Source organism: Capra hircus, chromosome 9, assembly GCF_001704415.2.
Source record: "Capra hircus breed San Clemente chromosome 9, ASM170441v1, whole genome shotgun sequence".
In the NCBI taxonomy this organism is placed as follows: Eukaryota; Metazoa; Chordata; class Mammalia; order Artiodactyla; family Bovidae; genus Capra; species Capra hircus.
Window position 1 is genome coordinate 40,508,686 of NC_030816.1, and position 23,433 is coordinate 40,532,118.

Consider the following 23,433-nt stretch of genomic DNA (forward strand, 5'->3'; position numbering starts at 1 on the left):
AGATTCCAAAATACATCATATTTTTAATTTTAAATTTGTCTTAAAAAATTTATCTCCACATTCTGAAAAACATAGTGAATAAAAATTAAACTTTTGGTTCTGAATTTGAATTTCTTTTCTATTATTTATTTTAATTCTTATATTTGCAAAGATACCTGAGTTGAAAAATTAGGACACTGCTTTAAAAAATTATTCCAGCCAAGCTTAGGAAAAAAAAAAAAAAACCCTTCAAAACCTCTTAAGAGTTTCACAAATGAATAGCGAAAGAACTCAGCCATATATATACACATATAAACTACCACATTGTTAATCAGCTATACACCAATACAAAATAAAAAGTTTAAAGTTTGGAAAATAAAAGTTTCACACACAAAATAGGCAATGGACCAATATTATTTTAGAGAATCACTGTATTTTTTAAATGCTAAGAGTATACTTTTAATGCTATAAGCATTTTGTATAATTCTTTTAGCCAAACACCCCATGGATGATAGCCCACCAGCTCCTCTGTCCATGGCATTTTCCAGGCAAGAATACTAGAGTGGGTTGCTATTTCCTACTCCAGAGGATCTTCCTGATCCAAGGATCAAACCCAGGTCTCCTGTATTGCAGGCAGATTCTTTACCATCTGAGGCACCAAGGAAGCCCCCACACACTTATTTTCATAAAAATATTTAGTAAAAATTGATAAGAGACAAAGTGAAAATTATTCTTAATCTTAAAATTTTAAATCTCTCTATATATGTATACACACAACAGAGTATTTTATACACATACACAATTTCTTTAAAAATTCCATTCCTCTTGAGGTACCTAATACTAAATGGTGGATATAACAGATAAGACACATACATGAAAAATAGTATAGAGAAACTTAGCAACTAGAAATATTTTAATAAGTTTTATGATTAAAAGAGGTAAAAATATTATAATTAGTTAAGTTTTATATTTAGTCTATTCAAAAGCTAATTAAGTGAAATGCAATTTAAATCAAACTCACAGTAAAGAAGCTGCTCCTGAAATCCGTATCTTGAAATCAAAGAATTCACTGCTGTAGGCCTTTATGTAGAGGAAACAAAACAAAAACCTTTTTATTGATTATAGAGTTGCACATAGTTAGGAATTAAATAAACTAGGATGATTAGCTTATGAAAAACATAAATTAATTTAGAAGAAAAAAAATGAAGGCAAAAATTGTATCAGAGATCAAGATGGTGGAAAAGAAAGATGTGGAGTTCATCTCCTCCCATAAATACATCAAAAATGCATGTACATGTGGAGTAATTCTCACAGAATATCTTTTGAAAGCTGACAGACCTCATTCAACGGAAGTTGCAAGAAAGATCACCAAGAAACTGGGCAGGAAGAGAAAAAGGAGTTGGGACAGGATCTATGTCCTCAGAAAGGACCTGTGAAAGAGCAAAGGTTCCTTCACCCTGGGAACCCCTTTCATTGGCTGAAATGTCAACCAGGACGGAAAGAGAGCTTCAGAGACTCAGAGGAGTGTGCAATAACTGGTCTGCCACAGGCAGAACAGAGAGAGATTGGCACTAATGGTCCTGTCCACCTCGCTGCAATCCCCAGCCAAGGACACACGTCTGCTAGTGGACATCGTGGGCTGGGTGCTGAAACTTGGGGTCCAGGGGACAGACCTTGGGAGAGGAAAGGGGTTGGGTGTGCAGAAACAGCCTAAAGGAGGTGGAGTGTGCTTTGGAGGTGTACACAGGATTGACCCTGAATCTGCTGTAGAAGCCCCACTGTTAATACAGTAACCCTTGAGAGAAGGGAAGGGAAGGGCCCCACCAGAGCATCTTTAATCTGTGTGCTCACAGTAGTGTGGCTCTTCCTTTATGAACTCTGGGAGGATGCAGAGCTGGAGTGATGCCCACATTTGGAGGTGGGGCTGAAATCTGAGCTGTCTCAGCAGCTGATCAATCTACAGATTTACGCCATGCTAGTGGTTTTGCAAGCTCAGTACCTGTTGGACATACAAGCAGATTACTGGCGCTCCTGTGGCTGGGGCAGGTCTGGCATGAACAGTTGCAAGCTTTGGGGGCATGCATATATATAGGTGGGACTGGGGTCTATAGCTCTCCTGGCAGGGCCAGGTGTGTGACCATGACAGCTTAGGTGCCTAACTGCAGGGGACCTGAGCCTGTAGATCTGTGCTAGTGGTTTTGTGAGCACAGTGCTTGAGGGTAACCCAGGCCAATGTCCTGCATTCTCATGGTTGAGAAGGGGTTAAAGGCACTTTATGAGCCCACATGATGATGGAGAGGCAACACCACAGAGTGCACTCCCAGTGGACAGCTTCTGTGGAGGAATTACTCAGTGCTTTCTCCCGCAGTGGGAACACTCCAGTCCTGCCCTTCTCATACTACAGCTTTGGAATGGATTTGGGGACTTCTACTCCAACAACTGGGGAGCAGCTCTGTTCCCAACAGGGCTGTGAGAACCACAGGGCAAAGAAGAGGCCCTGCTCAATATCCACTGAAAGCTCTGGTCACAATACCAGTCACACCCCCATCAAGGGGATAATGGCCAGCACATACTGAGAAAAGACTTGACAAGCACCGGTACTAAGAAGAGCCCTCGCATCAAATATTAGATTCATGCAGGGTACCCAGGGATGCTCCTACATAAAATCAGTTCTCTAAGACAACAGTAGATAGCTATTTCTCCTAAATTAACAGAGTCAGAAAAACGTAAGTAAAATGAAGAGGGACCATACCCATTTAAAAGATCAGGACAATTCCCCTGTAAGAAAAAAAAAAAGAAACAAACTTCTCCAGTCTACTAGACCCTGAGTTCAAAAAGGAGGTAATAAAACTACTGAAGAATTAAGAAAGGTTATCAACAGAAATGCAGATCTCTGTAACAAGTAACTATAAAAAGAAATCAAGAAAAACTAGAAAACTCATTTGCTGAGATTAAAGCCAAGTTAAAAGGCAATAAATAGCAAACTGAATGATACAGAAAATGAATAAATGATCTGGAAGGTAGAATAATGAAAATTACCCAATAAGAGCAGCAGACAAAAAGACAAATGAAAAAATGAAAGCAATATATGAGACCTATGGGATAATATAAAGTGTGCCAATCTGTGCATAACAGGATCTCAGGAGAAGAGAAAAGGGGATTGAAAACACTGGAAGAAATTATGGCTGAAAATCTCCCAAATCTAAGGAAACAGATATCCAGGTAAAGGAAGCACAGAAGCTCCCTCCCAAAAAAGATGAACCTAAACAAACCCACAATAAGGCATATTATAATTAAAATAGCAAAGTTAGAGAAAGGTTTCTAGACAGCAAAAGTAAAAACAGAGTTACAAAGGGAACCCACTTAAGCCTATCAACTGATTTCTCTACAAAAAGGTTTCATGCCAGAAGAAAGTGACATTTGATGTCATGAAAGGGAAACCTACAACTTAGCAAACTCTACCAGCAATATTGTCATTTAAAACAGGAGAGATAAAGAATTTCTCAGACAAGCAAAAACTTAAAAAAAACACAGCAATACTAAACCTATCCTAACAGAAATATTGAAAGGTCTTCTCTAAATAGAAAAGAAGGAAGAATCTGTAGCGGGAAAAAAAATCACAGCTGGAAAGTAAATCACTTAAATAGGCCACTACACAGATTAAAAAAATACTGTGAAAGAAAGTGACAATAACTACAATGACCAGCAACAGGATAAACATGTGTGAAAGAGGACATCAAAATCATAAAATATGGGGGAAAAGAGTAGTAAAATATAGATTTTTTAAGAATATGTTTGAGCCTATATGATTACCAGTTTGAAGCAAGGGTTTGGAATGTGTTAAAACATCTGAAAAATAGGGTAATCATAAATCAAAAACACACGATAGATTCACAAAACCCAAAAGAGAACAAAAGCATAATATAAAAGAAAACCATCAAACCACAAAAGGAAAGACAAAAAGAAAAAGGAACCATTAAGAAATACAAAACAACTGGAAAACAAGGTTTAAAATGGAAACATATACCAATAATTACCTTAAAGGTCAATAGACTAAATGCTTCAATCCAGAGTCAAAGAGTGGCAGATTGGATGGAAAAAAAAAAAAGGGCCTACAATATGCTGCCTACAAAAGATCCATTTTAGGGGGCAAATGACACATAGGGATTAAAGTGAGTGGATGGATAAAAGTATATCATGCAAATAGCAGTGGCAAGAAAGAGAGGCTAGCAATACTCATTTGAGGAAAAATAAACTTTGAAATAGAGACCATAAAAAAAGATAAACTAGGACACTATATAATGATGAAAGGATCAGTACAAGAGGATATTACACTTGTTAACATATACACCCAACATAGGAGCATCTGAATACATAAAACAAATACTAACAGACATAAAGGGAGAAATTGATGGGAATACAATAATAGTAGGAAACTTTAGCACCATATTCACATCAATGGAGAGATCTTCCAGACAGAAAATCAATGACACACTACAACAGATTTAATTGATATTTTCAGGACACTACATTAAAAAGATCCAAGAATACACGTAGCTTCCGAGTGCACATGGAACATTCTCAAGGAGTGAACACAGATGAGGCTATAAAACAAACCTCAACAAATTGAAGAGGGCAGAAATTATTTCAAGTATCTTTTTTGACCACAACAGTATGAAACTAGAAATTGACCACAGAAACAGAAACAAGAGAAAAAAACTATTAGTGGAGACTATACAACAGGCTACTAAAAAAATAATGGGTCATGATAAAATCAAAGAGGAATGCTGAAAATACCTCGGGATAACTAACAATGAAAGCACAACCATACACAATCTCTGGGATGCAGCAAAAGCAATAATAATACAGGCTGTCCTCCAAAAACAAGAAAAATCTGAATTAAACAACCTAACACCTAAAAAAAACTAGAAAAAGAAGGAAAAATAAAACCTACAACGAACAGAAGGAAGGAAATAATGAAGCTCAGAGAAAGATAAATAAAATAGAGCTAAAAAACCCAGAAATAATCCAATGAAAAAATGGGTGGAATACTTAAGACATACATTCCATAAAAGACATACAGATGGCCAATAGGCACATGAAATAATGTTCAACATTGTTAATTATTACAGAACTGCAAATCAAAATTACAATGAGGTATCACCTAATACCAGTCAGAATGACCATCATCAAAGTCTACAAATAAATGCTGGAGAAGGTGTAGAGAAAAAGGACCCCTCCTACACTGTTGTTAAGAATGCGAATCTGTACAGGGACTATGGAGAACAATATGGAGGTTCCTTAAAAAACTAAAAGCAGAGCTACCATGTGATCCTGTAATTGCACTCCTGAGCATACAGATAGACAAAACTATAATTTGAAAAAAATATGCATCCCATTATTCATTGCAGCACAGCAACCTAATGTCCATTTAGCAACCTAAATGTTTCGTGACAGATGACTGGATAAAAAAGATGTGATACACCTCCCCCCACACACAGCGGAGTATTACTCAGCCATAAGAAAAATGCTGTTTTCTGCAGAAACATGAATGGAGGTAGAGACTATCATACTAACAGAAGTAAGCCAAATAGCATATGATATTGCTTATATGTGAAATTTTAGAAAATGATATGAATAAACTTATCTACAAAACAGAAACAGACCCACAGGTATAGAAAACAAATTTAGTTACCCAAAGGGAAAAATGGGGAGAAACAGGGGAGGGATAAATGGAAATCTTGGGATTAATACATATATACTACTATATATAGGGCTTACCTGGTAGTTCAGATGGTAAAAAATCTGCCTGCAATCTGGGAGACCTTGGTTCAATTCCTGGGTGGGGAAGATCCCCTGGAGATGGAAATGGCAACCCACTCTAGAGGAAAATCCCATGGACAGAGGAGCCTGGCGGCCTACAGTCCATGGGGTCACAAGAGTTGGATACGACTCAGTGATTAAACCGCCACCCAAGCCGGGCTTGTGAACCATAAACTTCCAGATGTTTAAGCTGGTTTTAGAAAACGCAGAGGAACCAGAGATCAAATTGCCAACATGCTCTGGATCACTGAAAAAGCATGAAAGTTTCAGAAAAACATCTATTTCTGCTTTATTGACTATGCCAAAGCCTTTGACTCTGTGGATCACAATAAACTGTGGAAAATTTTGAAAGAGATGGGAATACTTCTGGGTGAACCAGAACTTCCAGAGTTCCAGAAGAAACCTGTATCCAGGTCAGTAAGCAACAGTTAGAACCGAACATGGAACAACAGACTGGTTCCAAATAGGAAAAAGACTACATCAAGGCTGTATACTGTCACCCTGCTTATTTAACTTATATGAAGAGTACATCAAGAGAAACGCTGGACTGCGGGAAGTACAAGCTGGAATCAAATGTCAATGTATGGCAAAACCAAAACAGTATTGTAAAGTAAAATAAAGTAAAAAAAAAAAAAAGACTGGCAGGAGAAATATCAATAACCTCAGATAGGCAGATGACACCACCCTTATAGCAGAAAGTGAAGAAAAACTAAGGAGCCTCTAGATGACAGTGAAAGTCAAAGTGGAGAGTGAAAAAACTGGCTTAAAGCTCAACATTCAGAAAACGAAGATCATGGCATCTGGTCCCATTACTTCATGGCAAACAGATAGGGAAACAGTAGAAATAGTGTCAGACTTTATTTTTGGGGCTCCAAAATCACTGCAGATGGTGACTGGCAGCCATGAAAAGATGCTTACTCCTTGGAAGGAAAAAGATGTCTAACCTAGACAGCATATTATAAAGCAGAGATATTACTTTACCAACAAAGGTCCGTCTAGTAAAGGTTATGGTTTTTCTAGTAGTCATATATGGATGTGAGAGCTGGACTATAAAGAAAGCTGAGCACTGAAGAATTGATGCTTTTGAACTGTGGTGTTGGAGAAGACTCTTGAGAGTCCCTTAGACTGCAAGGAGATCCAACCAGTCCATCCTAAAGATCAGTCCCGGGTGTTCACTGGAAGGACTGATGTTGAAGCTGAAACTCCAATATTTTGGCCACCTGATGTGAAGAACTGACTCATTTGAAAAGACCCCGATGCTGGGAAAGATTGAGTGTGGGAGGAGAAGGGGACAACAGAGGATGAGATGTTTGGATGGCATCATCAATTCAATGGAGATGAGTTTGGGTAACCTCCAGGAGTTGGTGATGGACATGGAGGCCTGGCATGCTGCGGTTCATGGGTTTGCAAAAAGTCAGACACGCCTGAGTGATTGTACTGAACTGAACCACTGTATAGCATAGGGAGTTGTACTCAATATTTTGTAATAATCTATAAGGGAAAAGAATCTGAAAAGGAATATATACACACACATATACATATATAACTGAATCACTTTGTTGTACACCTGAAACACAACACTGTAAAATTAACTATACTGCAATTTTTAAAAAATAGAAAAAGAAAATCAATAAAACCAAGAGTTGGTTCTTTGAAAGGGTAAACAAAATTAGCAGACCTCTAGCCAGGCTCACCAAGAAGAAAAAGAGAGAACCAAATAAAACAAGAAATGAAAGAGATGAAATAACAACCAATATCATAGAAATATACAATATCTGTTATAAGAGAATACTATGAGCAATTACATGCCATCAAATTAGACAATCCAGAAGAAATGGACAATTTTCTAGAAATATACAGCCCACCAAAACTGAATCAAGAAGAACTACATAATTTGACCAGACCTATCCCTAGAAGTAAAATAGAATCTTTAATTTAAAAGCTTTCTACAACAAAAGTCTAGGACTTGATGGCTTCACAGGCAAATTCTACCAACCATACAAAGAATTATACCGATCCTCCTCAAAATCTTCCAAAAGACTGAAGGGGAGGAAACATTCCCAAAAACATTCTATAAAGCCACAATCATCCTGATACTAAAACTAAACACACCATCAAAAAAAGGAAAAGAAAATTACAGGTCAGTATGTTTGATGAATATAGATGGAAAAAATATCAACAAAATATTAGCAAACTGCATCAAACAACACATAAAAAAGACCATTCACCATGACCAAGTGGAATCTATCCCAAGTTCACAAGAATGGTTCAACATATGCAAATGAATGTGATAACCCATATAAAGAAAAGAAGAGACAAAACCACATGATCTCAACAGACGCAGAAAAGCATCTGACAAACTTTCATTAGAAGCAGACGACCTGATACCATATATCAACAACCATTCATGAAAAAAATTCTTACAAAGTGGGTAAGAAGAACATATCTCCAAATAATAAAAGCTATGTATGAGAAATCCACAGGTAAGTTAATACTCAATGGTGAAAGCTGAAAACCTTCCTAATAAAATTTTGGAACAAGACAAGCGTGCCCACTCTCACCACTTCCATTCAACAGAGTATCAGAAGTCCTAGCTGCAGGAATCAGACAAGAAAAAGCAATAAAGGGTATCCAAAATAGAAGGGAAGAGGTAAAATTTTCATTATAAGCAGACGACATGATACCATATATAAAAAACTCAAAAGATTCCAAGAGATCATTCTATGCATGGACATCACCAGATGGTCAATATTCTTTGCAGCCAAAGATGGGAGAAACTCCATACAGACAGTAAAAACAAGACTGGGAGCTGACTGTAGCTCAGATCATGAGCTCCTTATTGCAAAATTCAGGCTTACACTGAAGAAAGTAGGGAAAACCACTACGCCAGGTACGACCTAAATCATATACCTTATGATTATATATGGAGGTGAATAGTTTCAAGGGATTACATCTGATAGACAGTGCCAAAAGAACTACAGATGGAGGCTCATAACATTTTACAGGAAGGGGTGACCAAAACCATCCCAAAGAAAAAGAAATGCAAGAAGGCAAAATGGTTTTGAGTAGGCTTTACAAATATCTGAGGAAAGAAGCTAAAGGCAAGGGAGAAAGGGAAAGATATACCCAACTGAATGTGGAGTTTCAGAGAAGAGCACAGAGAGACAAGACGGCCTTAAGTGAATAATGAAAAGAAACAGGAAAACAACAGAATGGGAAAGACTAGAGATCTCTTCAAGAAAACTGGACATATTAAGGGAACATTTCATGCAAAGATGGGCATGATAAAGGACAGAAATGATAAGGACCTAAGAGAAGCAGAAAAGATTAAGAAAAGATAGCAAGAATACACAGAAGAATTATACAGAAAAGTCTCAATGACCTGGATAACCACAATGGTGTGGTCACTCACTTAGAGCAAGACATCCTGGAGTGTGAAGTCAAGTGGGCCTTAGGAAGCATTACTATGAACAAAGCTAGTGGAGGTGATGGAATTCCAGCTGAGCTATTTAAAAATCCTAAAAGATGATGTTGTTAAATACTGCACTCTGTATGTCAGCAAAACTGGAAAACTCAGCAGTGGTCACAGGACTGGAAAAGGTCAGTTTTCATTCCAATTCCAAAGAGGGGCAATGACAGAGACTGTTCAAAGTACTGTACAATTGTGCAAGCTTATGCTGCATGCTAGGCTTTAGCAGTTACGTAAACCAAGAATTTCCACATGTACAAGCTGGTTTCAGAAAAGGTAAAGGAACCAGAGATCTCTCGCCAACATTCGTTGGATTATAGAAAAAGCAAGAGAATTCCACAAAGACATATACTTCTGCTTCACTGACTACACTAAAGACTTTGACTGTGTGGATCCAACAAACTGTGGAAAACTCTTAAAAAGATGGAAACACCAGACCACTTTCCTTGTCTCCTGAGAAACCTGTATGCAGGTCAAGAAGCAATAGTTAGAACTGGACATGGAATAATGGACTGGTTCCAAATTGGGAAAGGAGTATGACAAGACTGTATATTGTCACCCTGCTTATTTACCATCTATGCTGAGTATATCATGTGAAATGGTGGACTGAATGAATTACAAGCTGGAATCCAGACTGCTGGGAGAAATATCAACAACCTCAGATATGTAGATGATACCACTTTAATGGCAGAAAGTGAAGAGGAACTAAAGACCTTCTTGCTGAGGGTGAAAGAAGAGAGTGAAAAAGCTGGCTTTAACACTCAACATTCAGAAACTAAGATCATGGCATCTGGCCCCATCATTTCATGGCAAATAGAAGCAAGAAGAGTCGAAATGGTGACAGATTTTCTTTTCTTGGGCTCCAAAATCACTGCAGACAAGCACTGCAGCCATCAAATTCAAAGATGCTTGCTTCTTGGAAGGAAAGTTATGACAAACCTAGAAAACATATTAAAAAGCAGAGACATCTCTTTGCCGACAAAGGTCTGTATAGTCAAAGCTATTATTTCCAGTAATCATACGTGGATTTGAGAGTTGGATCATAAAGAAGGCTGAGCACTGAAGAACTGATGCTTATTAATTATGGTGCTGGATAGTCAGTTCAGTTCAGTAGCTCAGTCGTGTTCGATTCTTTGCGACCCCATGAATCGCAGCACGCCAGGCCTCCCTGTCCATCACCATCTCCCGGAGTTCACTCAGACTCACGTCCATTGAGTCAGTCATGCCATCCAGCTCTCATCCGCTGTCGTCCCCTTCTCCTCCTGCCCCCAATCCCTCCCAGCATCAGAGTCTTTTCCAATAAGTCAACTCTTCGCATGAGGTGGCCAAAGTACTGGAGCTTCAGCTTCAGCATCATTCCCTCCAAAGAAATCCCAGGGCTGATCTCCTTCAGAATGGACTGGTTGGATCTCCTTGCACTCCAAGGGATGCTCAAGAGTCTTCTCCAACACCACAGTTCAAAAGCATCAATTCTTTGGTGCGCAGCTTTCTTCACAGTCCAACTCTCACATCCATACATGATCACAGTAAAAACCATAGCCTTGACTAGATGGACCTTTGTTGGCAAAGTGATATCTCTGCTTTTCAATATGCTACCTAGGTTGGTCATAACTTTTCTTCCAAGGAGTAACCGTCTTTTAATTTCATGGCTGCAGTCACCATCTGCAGTGATTTTGGAGCCCAAAAAAATAAAGTCTGACACCGTTTCCACTGTTTCCCCATCTATTTGCCATGAAGTGATGGGACCAGATGCCATGATCTTCGTTTTCTGAATGTTGAGCTTTAAGCCAACTTTTTCGCTCTCCTCTTTCACTTTCATCAAGGGGCTTTTTAGTTCCTCTTCACTGTCTACCATAAGGGTGGTGTCATCTGCATATCTGAGGTTATTGATATTTCTCCCGGCAACCTTGATTCCAGCTTGTGCTTCTTCCAGCCCAGTGTTTCTCATGATGTACTCTGCATATAAGTTAAATTAGCAGTGTGACAATATACAGCCTTGACATACTCCTTTTCCTATTTGGAACCAGTCTGTTGTTCCATGTCCAATTCTAACTATTGCTTCCTGACCTGCATATAGGATTCTCAAGAGGCCGGTCAGGTGGTCTGGTATTCCCATCTCTTTCAGAATTTTCCACAGTTTATTGTGATCCACACAATCAAAGCCTTTGGCATAGTCAATAAAGCAGAAATAGCTGTTTTTCTGGAACTCTCTTGCTTTTTCAATGAATCAGCAGATGTTGGCAATTTGGTCTCTGGTTCCTTTGCCTTTTCTAAAACCAGCTTGAACATCTGGAAGTTCACAGTTCACATACTGCTGAAGCCTGGCTTGGAGAATTTTGAGCATTACTTTACTAGCGTGTGAGATGAGTGCAACTGTGCAGTAGTTTGAGCATTCTTTGGCATTGCCTTTCTTTGGAATTGGAATGAAAAGTGACCTTTTCCAATCTTGTGGCCACTGCTGAGTTTTCCAAATTTGCTGGCATATTGAATGCAGCAGACTCTTGCAAATCCCTTGGACATCAAGGAGATCAAACCAATCAATCCTAAGGGTAAGAAACTCTGAATATTAATTGGAAGGACTGTTGCTCTAATACTTTGGCCTCCTGATGCAAAGAGGCCACTCATGGAAAAGATCTTGATGCTGGCAAAGAATGATGGCAAAAGGAGGTAGGGGCGGCAGAGGATGAGATGATTGGATAGCATCACCAACTCAATGGACATGAATTTGGGCAAATTCCAGGAGATACTGAAGGACAGGGGAACCTGGCATGCAGCACTCCATGTCTGGCTGCAAACAGTCAGACATGACTTAGTGACTGAACAACAACAAAAGACGCTACACAAAAACTACTAAAACTGATACACGAATTAAGCAAGGTAGCATGATAAAAGATTAACATATAGAAATCTGTTGCATTTCTTTATACTAATAATAAAAGGTGTCAGAAACAAAGTAAAAAAGCAATCCTTTTTAAAATTGCATCAAAAAATACTCAGGAATAAACCTCATCAAAGAGGTGAAAGACTTACATGCTCAGAAGTACAAAACATTAACAAAGGAAACTGAAGATGATGCAAACAAATAGAAAGATATCTCATGCTTTTGGACTGGAAGAATTAATATTGCTAAAATGTCCACAGTACCCAAAGCAATCTACAGATTTAATGTGATCTGTTTCAAATTACTCATGACATTTTTCACAGGACCAGAAAAATCCTAAAATGTATATGAAACCATAAAGACCCAGAATTGCCAAAGCAATCCTTAGGAAAGAGAACAAAAGCAGGAAGCTCAACCCTCCCAGACTTCAGATAATATTTTAAAGCTATAGTAATCAAAACAGTATGGTATTGGTACAAAAACAGACATCTAGAACAACGGAACAGAAAAGAGAGCCCAAGGAATTCCCTGGTAGTCCATTGGTTAAGACTCTCGATTTCCACTGCTGATGGCACAGGTTCAATCCGATTGGGGAATTGATATCCTGCAAGCCATATGGCAAAAAACGCCCCCCAAAACAAAATACAGAGAGAGCTTAGAATAAACCCACCACCCATGGTCAATTTATCTTTGACAAATGAGACAAGAATATACACAGAGAAGAGTCTCTTCAGGAAGTGGTATTCGGAAAGCTGGAGAGCCATATATAAATCAACGAAATCAGAACAGTCCCTCACACCGTACACACACAAAAAAACTCAAAATGGCTTAAAGACTTAAATGTAGGACATGACACCATAAAATGCCTAGAATAGAAGCCAGGCAAAATATTATCTGACATAAACTGTAGCAATGTTTTCTTAGGTCAGCCTCCTAAGGCAACAGAAATAAAAGCAAAAATAAAGAAATGGGACCTATTCAAACTTTTTTTTTACACAGCAAAGAAAACCATAAACAAAATGAAAGGACAGCCTACATATTGGGAGAAAATATCTGCAAATGACGTGACCAACAAGGGATTAATTTCCAAAATATACAAACAGCTTACACATCTCAATTAAAAAAACCAAAAACCCAATCAAAAAATGTGCAGAAGACCCAAAGAGACACTTCTCCAAAAAAGACATACAGACGGCCAACATGCACATGAAAAGATACTCAATGTAACTAGAGAAACGCAAATTAAAACTTCAATAAGGTATCACCCTCATATGGGTCAGAATAGCCATCATCAAATAATAAATACTGGAGAGGATATGGAGAAAAGGGAACCCTTCTGCACTGTTGATGGAATGTAAATTGCTAAAGCCACTATGGAAAAAAGTATGCAGGCTCCTTAAGAAACTAAAAATAAAGTTGCCATATGATCCAGCAATCCTGCTTCTGGGTATATAAACCGGTCAAAACTATGATTCAAAAAGATGTATGCACCCAATGATCAAAGCAGCACTATTTACAACAGGTAAGACATGAAGCAACCTAAGCGTCCATAAACAGAGGAATGGATAAAGATGTGGTACATATCAGTTCAGTTCAGTTCAGTCACTCAGTTGTGTCCGACTCTTTGCAACCCCATGAATCGCAGCACGCCAAGCCTCCCTGTCCATCACCAACTCCCGGAGTTCACTCACATTCATGTCCATCAAGTCAGTGATGCCATCCAGCCATCTCATCCTCGGTCGTCCCCTTCTCCTCCTGCCCCCAATCCCTCCCAGCATCAGGGTCTTTTCAAATGAGTCAGCTCTTCGCATCAGGTGGCCAAAGTACTGGAGTTTCAGCTTTAGCATCATTCCTTCCAAAGAAATCCCAGGGCTGATCTCCTTCAGAATGGACTAGTTGGATCTCCTTGCAGTCCAAGGGACTCTCAAGAGTCTTCTCCAACACCACACTTCAAAAGCATCAATTCTTCGGTGCTCAGCCTTCTTCACAGTCCAGCTCTCACATCCATACATGACCACAGGAAAAACCATAGCCTTGACTAGACGGACCTTAGTCAGGAAAGTAATGTCTCTGCTTTTACATATATACAATGGATTACAACCCAGCCATAAAAAAAGGATAAAATAATGCCATTTGCAGCAATATGGATAGACCTAGAGGTTATCATACTAAGTGAAGTTAAGTCAAACACAGAAAGACAGGTATCATATAGTATCATTTGGATGTGAAATCTAAAATATGATACAAATGCTCTTATTTACAAAACAGAAACAGACTCAGACACAGAAAACAAACTGATGGTTACAAAGGAAGAAACGGGTAGGAGAGGGATAAATTAGAAGTTCTTGATTAGGAGACACTAATTACAATAGATAAATAAGGTTCTACTGTATAGCATAGGGAACTATATTCAATACCCTGTAGTAAACTATAATGGAAAAGAACATGAAAATATTTATACATATATATGTACACCTGAATTACTTGCTTTACACGAGAAATGAACACAATACTGTAAATTAACTTAAAAAGAGAAACTGCACCAAACTTTATATCCTTAAGCAGAATTATGCTACTGAAATACCAGGTAATTGATCTGTCTTCCTATTCCAGGATCAGTTTCCTTTCCAACCAAAATTTAACTTCAGATTTAGTGATTTTGATCCTGGGTGTTCATTAGAAGGACTGATGATGAAGCTGAAATTCCCATACTTTGGCCACCTGATGTGAAGAGCTGACTCATTTGAAAAGACCCTGATGCTGGGAAAGATTGAGGGCAGGAGGAGAAGGGGACAACAGAAGATGAGCTGGTTGGATGGCATCACTGACTCAATGGACATGGGTTTAGGTAGACTCTGGCAGTTGGTGATGGAGAGAGAGGCCTGGTGTGCTGTGGTTCATGGGGTCACAAAGAGTTGGACATGACTGAGCTACTGAACTAAGTGATCTTGACTATCTGCCTTGCTCCTTATTATATACTAATATATTTTTATTTATTCTATTCCCTCTTTCTGAGAGACTGTCCTCACCTGGGAAGTCACTGAATCTTATATGATTATATTTTTGAAGAAAAATGAGATCAAACACAAACTGAAAGGAAACCGGAATGCTGTATTCCAGTTAAGGAATTTGACTGGGAGAGATCCACTTTAATAAATCTCTTTTGTTTATCAATATTTTCTGTAAATATGTGCATGAGTGCACATATTTTTAAAAGCAGCTTGAATGAGATATATAAAACTTAAATATAAATCTAACCAATTCTAAATATAGAATTCAATGACCTCAATAAAGTAATAGAGCTGAGCAACCAACACCGTAATTCAGTTTTAGAAGGTTTCCCTCACCCAAAAAGTTTCTTCCTAGATGTCTGCAGTTAATTCCTGTTACCACTTGTAACCCAGAGAACCACTGATTGGATTTCTGCCTCTACAAATGTGCCTTTTTAGAGAGTTCTCATAAATGGAGTCAATATGTGTCTCGTGCATCTGGCTTCCTTTGAATGAGTGAGTGAATGAAGTCGCTCAGTCGTGTCCGACTCTTTGCGACCCCATGGACTGTAGCCTACCAGGCTTCTCCGTCCATGGGATTCTCCAGGCAAGAATACTGGAGTGGGTTACCATTTCCTTCTCCAGGGGATCCTCCCGACCCAGGGATCGAACCTGGGTCTCCTGCACTGGGGGCAGATGCTTTAACCTCTGAGCCACCTGGCTTCCTTACTTAGCATGTTGTTGAGGTTCATGAATAATAAAGCAGAGATCAGCATTCATTTCTTTTTATTGCTAAAGAGTATTTTGGTATATGGATATACCACATTTTGTTGTTTGTATCCATTATCAGTTGATGGACACTTGGATTATTTCCAGTTTGGGGCTATTATGACTAATGCTGCTATGAAGATTTGCTTTCATGTCTTTGCGTAGAGATATGCTTTAATTTCTTTTGGATAGATTCTTGTGAATGCTTTTCTTTTACAATAATTATAATTTAAGTAAATCATTAAAAAATAAATCCAGATTTTTTTCTGACTCCAATTCTTTTCTTCCCTATTTATTTTAAGCCAATCATACCAGTTCTCTGGTTTAGGTTTAGTCTGTATTTTTGTTCGTATGCACTAGCTAGAGACTCTTGCAGGGCACAAACAAAACCCTGTGCTCACCAGGATCCAGGGAAAGAAAGGAGCAGTAACCACCACATGAGACTGAGCCAGACCTGCCTCAGTGTTTGAGGATTTACTGGAGAGGCATGGGTCAGCAGTGACCTGCCACGGGGACAGGGACACTGTTGCCAGCAGTCCTAGGAGGTACAGCTTGTTGGCATAAATCCTCTTGGAGGAGGTTGTCATTAGGCCTAACAGAGACTATACCCCTTCCACAGAGACCACAAGACTCCAGGACTGGGCCACCTCAGGCCAAACTACAGGGAGGGAACACAGTCTCACCCATTAGCAGATAATTGGATTAAACATTTACTGAGCATGGCCCTGCCCACCAAAGTGAAACGGAGTTTTCCCCACAGCCAGTCTCTCCCAACAGGAAGCTTGCACTAGCCTCTTATTCTCACCCATGAGTGGGCAGAGAGAATGAAAACCACAATTACAGAAAGCTAACCATATGATCACATAGATCACAGGCCTGTGTAACTCAATAAAACTGTGAGTCATGCCATGTAGGGCCACCCAAAATGGACGGGTCATGGTGGAGAGTCCTCACAAAACACAGTCCACTAGAGGAGGGAATGGCAAACTACTTCAGCATTTTTGCCTTGAGAACCCCATGAACAGCATTAAAAGGCAAACCGATATGACACTGAAAGATGAACTACCCAGCTCAATATGCTACTGGAGAAGAGAGGGGAAATGCTCCAGAAAGAAAGAAGAAGCTGAGTTAATGTGGAAATGATGCCCAGTTGTGGTTGTATCTGGTGGTGAAATAAAGTCCAAAGCTGTAAGGAACAGTACTTATTGTGTAGGAACCTAGAATGTTAGGTCCATGAATCAGGGTAAATTGGAAGTGGTCAAACAGCAGACGGCAAGAGTGAACATCAACATTTTAGGAATCAGTGAACTAAAATGGACGGAAATGGGAGAATTTAATTCAGATTACCATTATATCTATTACTGTGGGCAAGAATCCTTGGAAGAAATAGAGTAGGCCTCATAGTCAACAAAAGTCTGAAATACAGTACAAGAGTGCAATCACAAATACAACAGCATGATCTCCATTTGTTTCCAAGGCAAACCACTCAACATCATAGTAATTCAAGTCTATGCCCCAACCACTAATGCTGAAGAAGATGAAGAATGGTTCTGTGAAGACCTACAAGACATTCTAGAACTAACATCAAAAATAGATGTCCTTTTCATAACGGGGTATTAGAATGCAAAAGTAGGAAGTCAAGGGATAACCTGGAGTAACAGGCAAGTTTGGCCTTGGGAGTACAAAATGAAGCATGGCAAATGCTAACAGTTTTGCCAAAAGAATGCACTGGTCATAGAAAACACCCTCTTCCAACAACACAAGAGATGACTCTACACATGGATCATCAGATGTTACATACTGAAATCAGGTTAATAATATTCTTTGCAGCTGAAGATGGAGAAGCTGTATACTCTCAACAAAAGCAAGACCAGGAGCTGACTGTGACTCAGATCCTCAACTCCTTATTGCAAAATTCAGACTTAAATAGAAAAAAGTAGGGAAAACCATTAGGCCCTCAGGTATGACTTAAACCAAACTCCCTAGGATTGTACAGTAGAGATAACAGATTCAAGGGATTAGATCTGATAGAGTGCCTGAAACACTGTAGACAGAGGTTCATAACACTGTACAAGAGATGGTGACAAAACCATCCCCAAGAAGAAGAAATGCAAAAGGCAAAATGGTTGTTTGAGCAGGCCTTACAAATAGCTAAGAAAAGAAGAGAAGCGAAAGACAAAGGAGAAATGAAAGATATATCCATTTGAATGCAGAGTTCCAAAGAATAGCACGGAGAGATAAGAAAGCCTTCCTCAGTGATCAGTGCAAAGAAATAGAGGAAAATAATTGAATGGGAAAGACTAGAGATCTCTTCAAGAAAATCAGAGATACCAAGGGAACATTTCATGCAAAGATGGGCTCAATAAAGGACAGAAATGATACGGACCTAACAGAAGCAGAAGATATTAAGAAGAGGTGGCAAGAATACACAGAAGATAGAAAAAGATCTTCATGACCCAGATAACTATGATGGTGTGATCACTCACCTAGAGCCAGACAACCTGGATTGTGAAGTCAAGTTGTCCTTACGAAGCATCCCTATGAGCAAAGCTAGTGGAGGTGATGGAATTCCAGTTGAGCTATTTCAAATCCTAAAAGATGATGCTGTGAAAGTGCTGCACTCAATATGGCAGCAAATTTGGAAAACTCAGCAGTGGCCACAGGACTGGAAAAGGTCAGTTTTCATCCCAATCCCAAAGAAAGGCAATGCCAAAGAATGTTCAAACTACCACACAGTTGCACTTTCACATGCTAGCAAGGTAATGCTCAAAATCCTTCAAGTGAGGCTTCAACAGTATGTGAACCAAGAACTTCCAGATGTTCAAGCTGGATTTAGAAAAGGCAGAGGAACCAGAGGTCAAATTGCAAACCACCACTGGACTATAGAAAAGTGAAGGGAATCCAGAAAAACATCAACACCTGCTTCACTGACAACGCTAAAATCTTGACTATGTAGATCGCAACAAAATGGAAAATTTTTAAAGAGATGGGAATATCAGACCATCTTACCTGCCTCCTGAGAAACCTGTATGCAGGTCAAGAAGTAACAGAACTGAACATGGAAAAATGGACTGGTTCAAAATTGGGAAAGGAGCACATCAAGGCTGTAAACTGTCCCCTGCTTATTTAAATTATATGCGGAGTACATCATGCAAAATGCTGGGCTAAATGAAGCACAAGCTGGAATCAACATTGCTGGGAGAAATATTAATAACTTCAGATATGCAGATGACACTACTCTAAAGGCAGACAACAAAGAGGAACTAAAAAGTTTCTTGATGAGGGTGAAAGAGGAGAGTGAGGAAGCTGGCTTAAAACTCAACATTCAAAATACTAAGATCATGGTGTCTGGTCCCATCACATCATGGGGAAAAAATGGAAACAATGGCAGATGTTGTATTTCTGGGTTCCAAAATCACTGTGGACAGTGACTGCAGCCATGAAATTAAAAGATGCTTGCTTCTTGGAAGAAAAGCTATGAGAAATCTAAACAGTATATTATAAAGCAGAGATATCACTTTCCCAAAAAAGGTCCATCTAGTCAAATCTATGGTTTTTCTAGAAGTCATGTATGGATATGGAAGTCTGACCATCAAGAAGACTGAGTGCAGAAGAACTGATGCTTTCGAACTGTGCTAAAGAAGACTCTTCAGAGTCCCTTGGACAGCAAGGAGATCAAACCAGTCAAGCCTGAAAGAATTCTACCCTAAATATTCACTGGAAGGACTGATGCTGAAGCTCCAACACTTTGCAAACAGCTGACTCATTGGAAAAGACCCTGACGGTGGGAAAGATTGAGGACAGGAGAAGGATGAGATGGTTGGGTGGCATCACCAATTAAATGGACATGGGTTTGAGCAAACTCTGGGAAATATGAAGGACAGGGAAGCCTAGCATGCTGCAGACCATGGGGTCACAAAGAGTGGGACATGACTGAGCAACTGAACAACAAAAATATGACTAACAGACTTTTAAGTTATTCAAACTACTTGACCTTCTTTTGTTGACTATTTAAGACATTATAATTTTTCCATATAACAGACCTAGGAAAGCAGAAAATATTAAATCAAAATATGACTTAATATTTAAAACCTCTGTATGGGGATTTTTGATTAAATTATTATTTTTACCAAATTTCTATATAGGCCAATTTGGTTGTATTATTTTACCTAAAATATTCAGCTAAATTATCTACAGTTCCTGAAACCAATTAGCCCCTTCATGGATCACTTGTGGTGGTGAAGGGACATGTCAGACTCAGTGAAGCTATGAGCCATGCCATGTAGGGCCACAAACACAGATGGGTAAAGTGGAGAGTTCTAACAAAACATGGTCCACTGGAGGAAGGAATGGCAAGCTACTCCAGGATTCTTGCCATGAGAACCCAATGAACTGTATAAAAAGGCAAAAAGATATGACAGCGAAAGACGAGGCCCACAGGTTGGATGGTGTTCAAAAAGCTACCAGAGAAGAGCAGAGGACAACTACTAATAATAGCTCCAGAAACAATGATGTGGCTGGTCCAAAGCGGCAGTGACGCTTGGTTGCGCATGTATCTGGTGATGAAAGTAAAATCTAATACTATTAAGAAAAGAATTACATAGGGACCTGGAATGTTAGGTCCACAAATCAAGGTATATTGGATGTGGTCAAGCAGGAGATGGCAAGAGAAAACACTGACATCTTAGGAATCAGTGAACTAAAATGGACGGGAATGCGTGAATTAAGATGACCATATATCTACTACTGTGGGCAAGAATCCCACAGAAGAAATGAAGCAGTCCTCAAAATCAACAGAAGAGTCTAAAATGCAATACACTTGGGTGCAATCTCAAAAATGACAGAATGATCTTGGTTCATTTCCAAGACAAGCCATTCAACATCAGAGTAATCCAAGTCTATGCCCCAACGGATGTGGAAGAAGCTCAAGTCAATCAGTTATACGAAGACCTACAAGACCTCCTAGAATTAACACCAAAAGAATATGTTCTATTTAACAGAGGGGACTGGAATGCAAAAGTAGGAAGTCAAGATACCTGGAGTAACAGGCAAGTTTGGCCTTGGTGTACAAAACGAAGCAGGGCAAAGGCTAACAGAATTCTGCCAAGAGAAGACACTGGTCAAAGCAAACACCCTTTTTCAACAAAGCAAGAGACGACTTTACACATGGACATCACTAGATGGTCAGTATCAAAATCAGACTGATTACATTCTTTGTAGCCGAAGATGGACAAACTATGTACAGTCAGCAAAAACAAAACCTGGAGTTGACTGTGCCTCAGGTCATCAGCTCCTTATAGCAAAATCCACGCTTAAACTCAAGAAAGTGGGGAAAACCACGAGGCCAATCAGGTACGACCTAAATCAAATCCCTTATGATTAGACAGTGGAGGTGACGAATAGATTCAAGGGATTAGATCTAGTAAATAAAGTGCCTGAAGAACTATGGACAGAGGTTCATAATATTGTACAGCAGGCAGTGAGCAAAACCATCCCAAAGAAAAAGAAATGCAAGAAGGCAAAGTGTCTGAGCAGGCTTTACACAGTGGCTGTCTGAGGAAAGAAGAGAATTGAAAGCAAGGGAGAAAGAGAAAGGTATACTCAACTGAATGCAGAGTTTGAGAGAAATGCAAGGTCAGAGGAGAAGGCCTTCTTCAATGAACACTGCAAAGAAACAGAGGATAACAACAGAATAGAAAGGCTAGAGAGCTCTTCTAGAAAACTGGATATATCAAAGGAACATTTCATCCAAAGAGGAGCACAATAAGGGACACAAACTGTATGGACCTAACAGAAGCAGAAGTGATATAGAAGAGATGGCAAGAATACACAGAAGAACTGTACAAAGAAGATCTTAATGACCCAGATAACCACGTTGGTGTCATCACTCATCCAGAGCCAGACATTCTGGAAGTGTGCAGTCAACCAGGCCTTAGGAAGCACTGCTGTCAGTAAAGCCAGTGGAAATGACGGAATCCCAGCAGAGCTATTTAAAATCCTAAATGATGATGCTATTAAAGTGCTGCACTCAGTATGTCAGCAAATTTGGAATATCCAGCAGTGGCCTCAGGGCTAGAAAACTTCAATCTTCATCCCAGATCCCAAGGGTAATACTACAAGATGTCCAAACTACTGGACAATTATATTCATCTCCCATGTTAGTAAGGTTATACTCAAAATCCTTCAAGCTAGCCTTCAGTGGTATGTGAACTGAGAACTTATAGATGTTCAAACTGGGTTTAGAAAAGGCAGAAGAACCAGAGATCAAACTGCCAACATTTGCTGGATCACAGAGAAAGCAAGGGACTTCCAGAAAAATATCTACCTCTGTTTGATTGACTACGTTAAAGACTTTGACTGGTGGATCATAACAAACTGGAAAACGCTTAAAGAGATGGGAATACCAGACCGTATCATCTATTTCCTGAGAAACCTGTAGGCGGGTCAAGAAGCAATAGTTAGAACTGACCTAGTTCAAAATTGAGAAAGGCATACGACAAGGCTGTTTATTATCACCCTGTTTCTTTAACTTTTATGCAGAGCACATCATGCGAAATGTTGGGCTGGATGAGTTACAAGCTGGAATCAAGATTGCTGGGAGAAATATCAACAACCTCAGATATGCAGATGATACCACTTTAATTGCAGAAAGCAAAGAGGAAGCAAAAAGCCACTTGATGAGGATTAAAGAAGACAGCAAAAAAGCCAGCTTAAAATTCAATATTAAAAAAAACTAAGATCATGGCATCTGGCTCCATCCCTTCATAGCAAACAGAAAGGGAAAAGGTGGAAGTAGTTACAGATTTCCTCTTCTTCGGCTCTAAAATCACTGCGGATGTTGACTGCAGCCATGCAATTAAGAAAAGAATGCTTCTTGGCAGGAAAGTTATGAAAAACCTAGACAGTGTATTAAAAAGCAAAGACACCCCTTTGCTGACAAAGGTCTGTATAGTTAAGGCTATTGTCTTTCCAGTAGTCATGTATAGATGTGAGAGCTGGACCATAAAGAAAGCTGAGCACCAAATAATTGATGCTTTTGAACTGTGGTGCTGGAGAAGACTCTTCAGAGTCCCTTGGACAGCAAGGAGATCAAACTAGCCAACCCTAAAAGAAATCAACCCTGAATACTCATTGGAAGGACTGATGTGGAAGCTGAAGCTCCAATACTCTGGCTAACCTGATGTGAACTGCTGACTCACTGGAAAAGACCCTGATGCTAGGAAAGATTGAAGGCAGAAGAAGAGGGTGACAGAAGATGAGATAATTGGATGGCATCACCAATTCGATGGACATGAACCTGGGCAAACTCCAAGAAATGGTGAAGGGCAGGGAAGCCTGGTGTGCTTCAGTCCATGGGTTGCAGAGTTGGACACGACCTGGCAACTGTACAACAACAACAACAAACCAATTAGGTCCAATTACATGCTCTGTGAATTTTGCTCTCCTCTGTTTATCTTATTACAAGCTTCTCATGTTTTTTATTTTCTGTTCCTTTCTACCTGAATGTATTCCTGCAAACGTGC

The 23,433-nt window shown here is 39.4% G+C and overlaps 1 protein-coding gene across 1 annotated transcript in view; it reads right to left on the minus strand.

Moving 5' to 3' along the window:
* Positions 1-23,433, minus strand: part of UFL1 (UFM1 specific ligase 1) — a 68,085-nt gene that overhangs the window by 22,384 nt on the left and 22,268 nt on the right. The window contains exon 7 of the mRNA XM_005684664.3: positions 1,001-1,059. Coding sequence (XP_005684721.2) covers positions 1,001-1,059 — 59 coding nt within the window. The remainder of the gene's footprint in view (positions 1-1,000; positions 1,060-23,433) is intronic.